The 12,401-nt window shown below is 46.3% G+C and overlaps 1 protein-coding gene across 5 annotated transcripts in view; it reads right to left on the reverse strand.

The window, feature by feature from the left end:
• The window catches only part of MGAT4A (alpha-1,3-mannosyl-glycoprotein 4-beta-N-acetylglucosaminyltransferase A), a 78,715-nt gene extending 73,809 nt beyond the window's left edge, over window positions 1-4,906 (reverse strand). Inside the window, exons 1-4 of one of the 5 annotated variants that reach the window (XM_059839485.1) lie at window positions 4,790-4,899; window positions 2,122-2,210; window positions 1,512-1,607; window positions 523-837 (exon numbers count right to left, since the gene is read on the reverse strand). In XM_059839485.1, coding sequence (XP_059695468.1) covers window positions 523-616 — 94 coding nt within the window. In that variant the 5' untranslated portion in view covers window positions 617-837; window positions 1,512-1,607; window positions 2,122-2,210; window positions 4,790-4,899. Of the gene's footprint in view, window positions 1-522; window positions 838-1,511; window positions 1,608-2,121; window positions 2,211-4,789 lie in introns of all 5 variants that reach the window. The other 4 variants (XM_059839489.1, XM_059839488.1, XM_059839487.1 and 1 more) reach the window with 4 other exon arrangements.
• Window positions 4,907-12,401: the final 7,495 nt, after the last annotated feature.

Raw genomic sequence — 12,401 nt, forward strand, 5'->3', positions numbered from 1 at the left:
CTTTAACAAAAAGTATTTTAAATTTTTTTTCAAAGACAGCAAGAAAAGTCTTCCAACAGTGTTGATTGGCAGTTTGCCACTGCCATCAGTAAATCACCAGGGAAGACAGAAAGCAGAACCAAAAATAACATTGTCTAGTTGGGTCCATTGGCCATATGTTACACATGAAAAAAAATAAATAAACCACCAACCAAAAACAAACATATGTTTCTCCAACAACCATAAACCAGGAAACAAAAAAATAATATAATCGAACCACAACTCCTCAGCCTTGACCAACCCATTCCCCCAAGAGCAGCACTTGTTTTTGTCAAGGTATCTTTTTCTTTTTTCCCCTTTTTAAATGAGGACCACTCAAAGTTAATTTTCCTGAACTTATTAGCACGTGTTTATTTCTCACCAAGGCAGTACCTTCTGTAGCAGAGCTAGTCAACAAGCAATTTACAGATGGCCAACGTACAGCAGCAGCACACAGAAATGCAGCCACATGAAGCTGATGAGGTTTTGGAGCTTTTTCCTTACCTTTCCCATTTTGCCATGCAGTATACCAGGACAAACTGAGGAAAGTAGTGATGAAAACTAACACGGTGGCCACAGTTCCATTTCGGAGCCTCATCTCATTTCAGCATCACACTTGCTTAGGTTCTGCTAGTGGTGAGGACTGATCACTTGGGCTTCCTGCAGTGAAGTCAGCTCAAGTACTCCAGCAGCAGCTGGACAGCAGCGACACGAAGTGTAGCTCTCACATATCAGATGTATCATAAATCAATCCATTCCAAAGTGCTGTACGCTTTTTTATAGTTCTCATCAATCCAGCTTCTCTTTATTCTTCTAGTCCTGTTTGAAGGAAACAAAATTTTAACAGATTATGCCAAAAATACTTAGAAGAGTCCCCCAAGAACCGAAATACACTACATCTTCTTTGCTGTGTCTTGGGTGCACTGCCCTCTCACTGCCTCAGTCTTGGCTAAGAGAATAGAATTTGTTAGATTAATGTGTGCCTTTTCAAAGACTATTTGCATCTGGGGGAGCTGTAGTTCACAGGAATTTTGTCACTGAAGGACAAGCACTCACATCACCAACATCACAATTTGACTTTCAGCTCAAGGGAAGGTCACGTGTCACCTGGCAGGTGTCAAACTGATAAAACAGCTGCTTTCAGGATGCAGTAATTTTCAGGAGGCCTCACTCCTAAGACCTCACATCAACAAAACCCTTCTGAAATCAGGGGGTCTCATGTAACTGCAGGAGCAGAACTGTCTCCAGCGAGTTCAGAGACCAGAGCTTTGAACACTGTGTACAAACCTATATCTCTCATCTTTGCTCAGTGCAAGAGAATTTGATGCATCCACAACCATTTTTTCCTATCTCAGCTGCAGCTAAAGCACAGACTACAGCCCCATATGCAGAGACTGCTCAATCCATACCAACTGGCATCAACCCACAACTCCCCAAAAAGCCATGGTTTGCTCCTCTATACTACACAGGCATAAAGATAAAACCTAAGTTACCTATAGATCAGTTTTATCTCTCAGGAAGGTTCCATATCCTGGTATTAGAAAATCATCAACTGGCCAAACCCAGCCAGTCTTGTTAATCACACTGTCCTAAGTAAGACAAAGAGAGTATATAAGGCAATAAATAAACCAACTTTAAAAGAGAGGGAAGAGGTTTTCAAAGTATTAAATCATCTCTACAGTAGTCAAACATTACCAGTCAGCATTCTTTCAAGGCACTGCCAAGTTTTTTCCCCCCACTATAAACAATATCTGATACAAGTATTTTACTCAGCAATAAATAACTTGCTCTGCATTTTCTTTGGAAGCAGTCTCTGTCACCTTCTTGCCTTGCTGCATTCAGAACAACAGGGGAAAAAATACTCTTTATCATGAAGGTACCAAGAGACTCCAGTCTAATTTGAACTATTCTTCTCAAGCTTATATCACAGCACATATTACCTCTACCAAAGGGCCCACAAAACAAGGCATAACCAACAAGCATGGTTAACAAAAGAATGGAAACAATCAATAAAGTGGCCGAACTACACACTCTTGTGTTCAAGTCTCAGTCACATCATCTAGGTCACTGGAAGTGTTTACCTTTGGACCACAGTTACCTCACCTATAATTCCAGTAACGTGCTCTATTTGAAGAACTTCATGCACAGATAGGTTTGTGGTTTTAAACATTAACTCAGAAAGCCCACAGTACCTATGAGGAAGGGAACAAATGCAAGTACATGAGAAGCAGATACAGTGGATGAAAAAATTCAGTGAGAAACAAAATAATGAACTGGACTAGAAAGAACTGCAAAAACACCTTACGATATGAGCAACCCAAACTCAACACAATGTAAAAGACAACTGAGACACCTGTTGTATTGCACTAAATAGTTTATTTAGTTGTTGTTGTTGCACTGGTGATGGGTAATAAACCACGGATTACTGCAGACACCCATAAAGAGCTAACACAGAGAAGACAGAATGCCAGGAATGGGACATGGACATAATAAAAGCCAGAAGCATTGGCAATGATAATTGTCTTGATGAACTTTAATAGCAAGGAGAGGCGAAGATCCCAAGCCCCAAAGTTTTATAAGGACTGTCTATGTGAATTTAGGAAGTTCACACAATTCCCAAACTACCAGAGTAAGCGACTAGGATACTGAGACTAACAGTTCAACTCAGATGAAGTGTCTCAGAAGCAAGGATGTTGTTATCCTGTTTCAGTATTCTGAAACTGTAACTTAGCTTCCCCATCATTTTACCATTAGACAGATCTCTCTGGAGCAGCTCAGGTGTGCACAAAGGACCAGGCTGCAAGCTAGAGGGATTATCCCAGGGAGGAAACCTGGCAGCTGGTCCAATGCGCAAACAAGAGAGGGCAACCAGGCGAGTAGAAATATTATCCAATAATGCAAGGAACTGTCTGCCTTTCCAGAAAACACAGGCATAATTTTTACATTTGCTGCAACAAAACCAAGATGCTGCGATCAGGGCCTCTCATTGTGCTATCTGAATCCTCAAAAACAGAGTCAGAAAAAAATCAGAAAACAAAAAATTAAAAGGAACAGTAGTAACCTGATTTAACCAGCAGTCAGTATGCACAACATTGTGTCAAATCAATAACTATCATGAGTTTGAGTTGGCTGGTTCTGCTTTCATCCTTCTCTTTGGGTGCTTCTTAGCACAGGCAGCTCAGCTACAGCTCAGCAGTACTTAGATGATTATTTAAGCATTTCACTATATCAAACTGCATACACCAAGGCCATGCATAAACCAGACATGTTCCAGCTTTTAAAAATATATGTAGCTAAACCAGCAGAAACACATGTGTAGCTGCAAATAAATTATTTAAACCCCAGGTGGTCACTTTAGGTTTGTTCAATAATTTACAGCACAATCTAAACAAATTTAACTGAGGGGTAATCCAGTTTGAGATGACAGTATGATAGGGTATAACTAGACAGATGAAGCCTGTGAAATTTGCCAGCGTCATTATGACCTGAACCTTTCCCACTGCAGACCAAAGGGGATGACCCGGCTGGATGCTGAAGGCCAAGGGTGCCGAAGGCGCCGGCACCTCTCGGATGCTGAGCAGAACCCTACTGAATCACGTCTTAAATAAACCAAGAAGTTTCTGCTTGTATCTCCACACTCCCAAAATACATACAAAGCATATTCCCAACCGCAAACCATAAAAACTGATACACTCCAGTACGCCTGCAAAGGCTCTTCACATAGCTGCTGAAGGGTTGGATGGTGCGGGATCACAGCACGAAGCGTGCCAGACTTCCGAGAGGATGAGCCAGACCCCATCCTGCCGGGAGGGTGCGAAATCTCCTACCGCGGTAGCACTGCTGCACTGAAAAGGGCGCTCTTGAAGGCACGAAAGAGCGGCCCGTGAGGAAAAGGCAGCTAAAAGGCGAAGGCGGCGGGGAGCTGCTAACCAGGGGTTTTTCCGCCGTATTTCCACTGACACGCTCCCCCTCAGCCCGCGGTGCGCAGCCCGCCGCCGCCACCGCCGCCCTGGCATCCCGCAGCCCTCAAACGCGGGGAAGAGGGATCGGCTGCCTCTGTGGAAACCGTCCGAGTTAGTCAGGACCTTCCCCGCTGTCCCTCCGCCCCGGTCGCAGCTATCTCGTAGGGGAAGCGAAAAATCGGGGGGGTGACGGGCACCGGGAGCCGCCAGCTCTGCCGGGCGGCAGAGGGCGAGAGCTGACGGGGACGGAGAGAGGGAGGGAGGCGGGGAGGGAGAGCGCCGGTCCGGGAGCTGCGCGGCGCCCGGGGCATCGCGGCGAGGCTGCGGGGGAAGGAACAGACACAGGAAACTGCAAACTCTGCCGAACGCCCCTGCGATCCCAGCGCGCGGCGAGGAGGAAGAAGGGTGGGAAGAGGGGTATCCCCCAGGCACCCCAACAGGAGAGGGAGAGGGCGCAGCGCCGCTCTGCCCCGGAGCCCCGCGGGCACCCCCGAGCAGCGGGCGAAGGGAGAGGGCGGCAGCAAGTCCTGCGGAGGAGCGGCCAGCGCTCCCCGCACCGCCACGCAGGTGCACGGGAGCGCAGAGGAGAGCGGGCGGGCAGATGGCGGAGCAGGACGGCCCCCAGCCTCCCTCCGGCAACACCGCAGAGACCCGCGGGGAGGGGAAGCGCCTCCGCCGTGCTGCCGCTCCAGAGGGTGAGGAGAGCCGCCCGTCCCCAGACCACCCCCCCCGGAGCCGAGCCGGCGGTCCGCAGGGGCGCGGGGCGCGCAGGGGTAGCGGGACGCGCTGACCGCCGCTGCCGTCCTCACCTGTGCGCGGCGCTCCGGCACGGCGGACCCGCGGGGCGCGGGGGCTGTGCGGGCTCCGCCGGGGCTCTCACTCCCCTTCCCCGCCCGCCCCCCGCGTCAGCGGCGCGCCCAGCCCCGGCGACCGCCCCCCGCCCCGAGCGCCATGGAGCGCGCGGAGCCCCACCCCGCCCACCCGTTGACATCGCGGGCAGCCAATGGGCGCCGCCGCCACGGGTGGCACCACTCATTGGCTGGGCCGCCTGTCACTCTCTTCGGCAGCGGCTATAAATGGCGCTGTCTCGCAAAGCCTCCCCCAGCGGCTGCGGCGGGAGCCGAGAGCGGGGGTGGTGTTTTGGAGTACCGCTTTCGGCAGCGCGTTCCCTTTTTTGGAGCCGCTCTTAGGGGTTTGTGGCTTCGGGAGAGCCCCAGGAAAGCCTTAACTGCGCCACGCTTGGGTGCTCGTTGCCCCCTAGTGACGTGCACTCTGCACTTCGGTCAGGGCTGAGCCCCTCGCCTACTACGTGGGTGTTTCTCCGTCTGCCTGTCAGTGCCGCGCAAGCCGCACGTATCGATGTCCCGTGTGACCTGCTGGCTCACCACTCACAAGAAGTCGCAGTCATGAATTTCACCGTTGAGTTCATACCCTGCTAATAAACACCTCCCGGAGCTTGGATTGGGAGGTGTTGAAATTAAAGAGCGGCTTGTTGCTTCACGCCAGTAAAAGGAGCCCTGTGTGCTTAGTCCCGCTCTGGGCAGGGTGTTCTCGTGCAGCCGCGTGTGGGCCGCCCCCGGGGTGCTTACACAGGTACAGCCGTGTGGCCGGGAAAACCACCTCGCTTTTCTCCAGAGGCTCCTGCGCTGTGCGATCACTGAGAGAAAGAGGCAGATTTATTCTGTGACTCTGTGGGTTCACTATTTAGGGCCATGATGCTGCTGTTCTGTAAGTAATCCCCCATCTTCAGTGGTTTGTTTCATGTGTTCCAGGAATTCCATGCGTCTTTGAGGGTCTGAAAACTTCAATTCAGATGGCATGCTTAGCTTAGTGTAGGGTCCCATCTACCTCACAAGAGCTCTGCTCTTGGCATGTGATGCTAACTGACTGGCAATGTTCAATCCTTTTCATGGACTTCATGGACTTTCTTCCCCTTCTGTGCTTACTTTCCACCTACTTATAAGTGCATAGTATATCTTTTTAATCTCCATAGAATTATAGAATCATAGAATGGATTGTATTAGGAGGGACCTTAAAGGGCCCAAGGCCCCTTGCCGTGGGCAGGGATACCTTTCACTAGACCAGCTTGTTCAAAGTCCCATCTAACCTGGCCTTGAACTCCGCCAGGGCTGGGGCATCAATGACTTCTCAGGGAAACCTGTGGAGTTTTATTCTCCATTAAGGCTCTTACGCTGGATGTAGTGGGATAGTTCCCCACTAGATCTTTAGAAACTGTGGAAAAATCTTGCAACTTATTCTCTGTCTGCAGAGTGACATTTAACAAGTTTCCATATGCTTTCATGTTTTTGTAGCAGTGCTTCAACACATTACAGTATTTTTACACATTTGGGTACCTGCACAGTAGCCCTCAGTGATTCTTCTGTCTTTTTCAAGGATTTTAAAGAGGGTCTGGTGGCAATTCAGGCAGATCGCAATAAAGAAGCTCAGGAGAAGTTTGCAAGGTCTTGGCACCCAGGCTGTTCTGTGATTTTACTCATTGAGTGGTGAGAATTTATTATGTAAATGTGTGCTTCAATCCTCCCTTTTACAAAGAAGTGGATTTTTTTATTGAAAAACAAATTTAGCACAATAACTTTCAAACAAAATTTAGAGCGTGCACATCCTCATGCACACAGACATATCTATGGCAGAATTTTCTGTAGAGATCCCAAGAAGCTAGAGACATTAAAGGCACCATTGTTGCATCTAATAGATTAGTGCTGCTTAAGGATATGAATTTTTGCATTTCTGTGCTGGGGAAAAAAAAAACTGGCAGAGACATTTTCAGATAAAAGTCCTTTTGTCAGGAGAACTTAGTCTGCTGGAGAAAAGACTGCTACAAGATGAGTATAATGACAGTTATTTCACAAGGTCTGTCTGAGCCTTCCTACTTTTTGTCCTTTCACTGATTGAACGTTTATATTAGGAAGGTTTACTGACTGGAGCTCGACAGTACCCAATTAACTATTAACTTCCCCAAACAATAGAGTGCATGTAATGTAGCTGTTCCTCTGGCAATCATCCTCTTGAGTTAGCTGTGCTTCTTTCCTGAGAAAGAAGGCAAAGTTCAAAACTGGAAGGAAAAAAATCCACATTGCCCTCATCTGACCTACTACAGCAATAATCAAATGCCTCTTGGCATATTCCAGAGCTGGATGCATGGACAAAGTGCACAGTGAAGGAAATGCTGGAAAGGAGTTGGGGCAGGCACACTGAAACATCCCTTCCTTCTGGTGAAGATGGCAGCCCCCTTTCAAGCCTGACAATATTTAATGCCAGCAAATTTCTAAATTCATCCTTCCTGCTGAGTTCTTTCATCCTGCAGCCACTGCTGTTGAACTGGAGTTATCTGTCTGAAATGGGAGATGATTAAGCAATCTGAAACTGCCAAAATTATTTAAATGCAAGTGTAAGGTACATACACTGTAACAGCCTTAACTGGGGAGACCTGAGGGGAGAAAATAAAATTTTAAAAATACAGGAAATTTAAATCCATAGTATTCCAGCTTTGGTTGCTTAAAAAAAAAAAAACCAAAAACAAAAACCGAAGAGACTTGCTATTCTATACCAGCAGGAAACAACACAAGTGAGAAATGAATAATCATATTTCAACAGAGGGAAGATTTCATGCTGGGAGATTTTTGTTAAGGTATTACCTAACTATCAGAGTAAAGGCAAATTGGTAAAAGATGCTCCAGGCCTGCCATAATTTCATATATGCTGCAGTGGCTGCACACCTGGGAAGCCAACTTCTATAGAGCTGTGTGTTTGCTGCTATTCATCAGATCTGGATCTTGTTTTATCCAAGCATTTTCCTGAATCCTTTAGAAGCACAGCAGCTGTTGTTCTTGCATTTCAGTGTTCATGTTCTGGCTTTCTCAGGCACTGGGAAAGATGCAAAAAAGGTAGAGGTGCTTGGCAGTGGCAGCAGAAATCTGAATGGTTGTTTGGCTAAAAAATGGCCATCTGAAAATTGTCAGCATTTCCCAACCAAAAATTGAGTTCTCTCTTAGAGACAGGATTTATTCCCAGCCTGCCACTTACCCTGTTTTTTAACAGAGCAAATTCCTCTCGGTGCTTCTACCTCCATTTAACCTCAGTTTTTCTTTTTTCAACTGTAAACTTTTCATGGCCATCTCTTTTTTGCTTTATGTTAGCTGAGCACCTTGCTTAGAGAAGCTGTATTTTTGCTGGGCCTTTTCTATACTCCCATATCAACAATGAAGAAAGAGGGGCACAAATACACCCAGTGTGTATCACAGAAGGACTGGCCATGGTTGCCCACTGCCCCTGCAACTGTTCTGTGTGCCAGGCTGGCTCCTGCTTAAGGCCACATGCCATCCCTACAGTGCGTGGGTGGGGGAAGGAAAAGCTAACTGCCCTTCAACCATGTTCTTAAACCCAGTGTGCTGAGGAGCTGGGCTTCAAGTCGTGGCACAGCACAGGGAGGATCTGAGGCCCTCACCTGGCACCGTGGCAGGGCAGCAGGAGGCCAGGCTCACGGGAAGGAACGGGAGGGAGAAGGGGAGCTCTGCCATCCCCTTCCTATGAGTAGGTTAAACGGCATGAGAATAGAGAAGGTTTTCCCATCTCACAGACAGATTTCACGCTCATGCAAATTAAGATCTCATTCTGGTTTTTTAGATGTAAACTGAAACAAATGAATGCCTCGGTTGCTGAGCTAGTTTGCGAAATACAGGTTTTGATTTGTAGTATTGTAAACTTATTTTGTACACAAAGCTGCTAGATATGGAGTTCATGGCTCGTGTAGTGCCTGCTGTAGCGCTAATACTCAACAAGAAAAGGGACATAGAAAATCATATTGAAATACAATTATATATACAAATGCTTAGTAGCCACATTTAGGTGAATGCCGCATCTTCACTCTGTCTTTTCCATGATAACATTATGAAATAATCCTCTATGTTGTGATGCTGTATCTCCACACAGAGCTGTTTTGCTCAGAAATAGGCGTGATCCTTTCCAGTAGGTGGATTGTTGTTCCACTTTGACAAGATAAAAACTGAGGAGTGAGAGAGAGCAAATGATCTGTCTGAGAAGTCTTTTGGGAAGGAAGGAACAGAGATTGGTCTCCAAACTTACAGAACCATCGAATCATTTAGGTTGAGAAAGACCATTAAGATCATTGAGTCTGTGTCTCTTCACCCTCACCCCCACATCACTGTCATTCCCCTCTCTGTGGGGATTCTGTCTGAGCCACAAATGCCTCTGCCATATGTTCAAAGGTGGTGAACATTTACATTTATTCATCTCTTTCTGAAGGCAGAGGCTTGTAAATGCATTTGTACTGTTACATAAACATAAACCTGGAAATTGTGAAGTTCATAGTGTGCCAATATTGTTGATGGTAGCTGAGGTCCAGTGTCTGGGTAAAGAGCAGTCAAATGCACTTATATTGAAGAGATAGTCCAAGTGAAAGGAAATCACATGAAGAATTAGGGATTTTGATTGCCAACTTGTTTTCCAGTTGCCTGCTTCATGGTAGTGCTCTCGTACAATTAGAAGAAAAATGTTCAGGGAAATTTTGATAACTAGACTTCACACACTGGACATCTTCATTGCAAGCAAAACACACTGTGAAGGTGGCTCCTGTGACGTACCTCAGGGTAACTTAGGGGATGATCCACTGATGGCCAGGAAGCTGCAGTTAAAGGGAAGTCTGAATTAGGTCCTCAGCAAGTGTGGTTTTCTGAAGGTCTTCTTCTTCTAAAGGTCTGTTTATCTCTTTCCTAGAAAAACTGAATATAGGTCCAGACAGGATGGCAAGAGAATCCAAGGCAACTTGCACAGGCAAAATAGATGATATTTTAGAAGGGTCTGTCAAAATCCATGATATTGTCTCACTGATAGCTTTGAAAGACCGAGTCTGTGTCCCCTCTATAGCTCTTAATCATTCTGTGCAGAATTGTTATGAGCTCAAATGATTTTCTAGCTCCACTCACTGCAAATGCCCAAATACCTACTTGAATAATACACAGTTAAGGCTCTTGCATATTTTCTAAAGATGTGAAGATTTGTAACGATTGATCTAAAACTTGCAAAAACAATACCAGTCTAAGTAACTGAGTGCCAAGGGGCATGAACTATAAAACTTTGTACTCCAGACTTCTGCCACAGGCTCCCCTGCCAAAGAATGGACTGGTTGCACATTAGTCTTTGCATGGCTTTCTTTGTCTCATCTCTCTTCTTGTCTAACCCAGCCTGCCTCCTCTTCACCAATCCTTCTTCCCAGAGGAAGGTGGGGTTATTCAGGGCATGGTTCAATCCACTTTGTTAGAACCAGACATTAAAGAGTCAAAACCAGGCACCAGGCTGTTGGCTAAAATCTAACTCTGGGGCAAGTAACTCCCTCCTACTCTTGCCCTGTCACTCAGGAGATGTCTGGAGAGTCAATGTCTTTTCCTTCCACTGCTGGCTGAATGGCAGATCTGGACATCACTTGCAGACCAAACTGGAATAAAGCATTTGTTGCCATATCCCTTCACTTTATATTCTGTTTCTGATGGGGGTCAATAGCCTGAGAAAAGCCTCATTAAGACAAGAGCTCTACAGATGCAGGAGCAAGGGAAAGCTTCCTGTGCTTCCTCATGCTGATCTGACCTCTTTCTTTATAAAGAGGGAGCACTAGGGTGAACATTTTCTGTCACTAGAGACAGCACAGGGCAGGGAATGAAGATTCCTTCTCACAGCAAAAGATTAGCTGTGAGGTAGCAACAAGTTAATAATGGAATGTTTTCAAGGATGGAGCAGGCTGCATGTCCATGAATGACTCTAGCAGTGTGCAATTCATGCCTAGTGACCTAATTCCCAGTCCAAGCTGTATATGTGGAACCTGGCGCTGGAGCTGATGGCTGGGTGAAGATTTGCACTAACAGCAGTGGCCCACCAGCACCTGAGTCAGCATCACCTCAAGGGGCAAAGCAGCAGAGCCCTTCCTCTTGTGCCTTTCTCACCACACCTGCTGCTCTGATCCCGTGCCACTCTCCTGTCTTCCCCAGCTGTTTTGCTTTCATAATGCTGTGCCAATATTGTGAAGAGCAGGCAGAAGTGGTTGATCTCATTAAAGCTGGTATGAATGGAAGAAGGGACAGATTCATGAGGACCTTGACAAAGCATGACCCTGAAGCTTGCACTCTTCTAATCATGCCCAGCACCATCCCATCAGATATGGGTAAAATGTTCAAATCCTGTTGATCCCTAATGATTGGTAAGGAGTTTTTGGTCTCCTCACTAATCTGCCTGCTCTAAATTTCACCCTGGACAGTGTATTTACTGTGCAAGTCTTTCCACACCACAGCAGGGCCATGGATCAGTGGGGTCAAATCCAGCCTGAAGAGGATGAGGTCTGTTGCTTGAACCTGAGGTTTATACCCAAGTGATTCTGTCAGCAGGCAATTTGTGGTGGGGGGTGAAGGAGTAGGAGAATTTATACCTTTAGAGCCCCTTGTTCAACCTGTAGTACATATCATTAACATTAACTTATCTTCTTCCAAGACACATCAAGTGTCAAGATAATCACTGTGAGCCTGTGAAGTGCAACACTGAAAATAATTATCAAAACCACTCTCCATTTAAACTAGAAGAGCTGTGCTCTGCTGTAATGAAAAGATCTCATGCTTTGCCCTATCACAGCAGGGATCCAGGCTGTATTAAGTCATTCTTACTGGCCTTAAAGGCTTTAGCGATGTTTCTTTCATTTGAGCGTTATCTTTCTGCCAATTTAGAACCCCATCTCCTCCCCATAAAGCAAACCTCTAGTTATCCAAGCAGTAGTGGAGGATGGTAGGTGGCAAGGAAAACATAGATAGCACAGGAGCATTCTTTGTGGCATTTAGAAATAATGAGTGCAATTTCCTAGGTCTTAGGACTTTTTCCACCATAATTTCAGGAAGAGGAGAAGTGAACTTCAGTCAGACAGGAGCCCTAACCATATAGCTGTAATACCATGTAAGTAGCAACAAGCTAGGCACTGGTGCAGCTCCAACAGGCACCAAAAATTACAGTAATAACGTGAGAGCTTTGGGACTATCAGGCAGCTTCCTCCCCCAGGAAGGACAGTGAGGACATACATTTTTTAATGAAGCAGTGTATTCCCTTTCTTCACTGATTTAAAAGAAGCTTTAGATTCCCATCTCCACTTGAAAAGTAGGTGTTCAGCCTCCTCTCAGTTGCATGCAGGTTACTCTCTTGGCATACAAAGAGAAACCAGCAGTTTAAGGGCAATGTGTTGATATTGTATTTTATTCCCAAAAAGTACTTTTCATAATGACAGCTCCTAGTGTGATCCCATGTGCTGTGCAGCCATGTGGGCAAATGCTAATTCCACCCACCAAACGTGCAGGTAATGAGAGTGAACAGGACAGGGGTCAGGAGCAGACTCCAATCAAAGCTGTTGAGAGC

The sequence above is a fragment of the Haemorhous mexicanus genome, chromosome 2, assembly GCF_027477595.1.
Source record: "Haemorhous mexicanus isolate bHaeMex1 chromosome 2, bHaeMex1.pri, whole genome shotgun sequence".
Lineage (NCBI taxonomy): Eukaryota > Metazoa > Chordata > Aves > Passeriformes > Fringillidae > Haemorhous > Haemorhous mexicanus.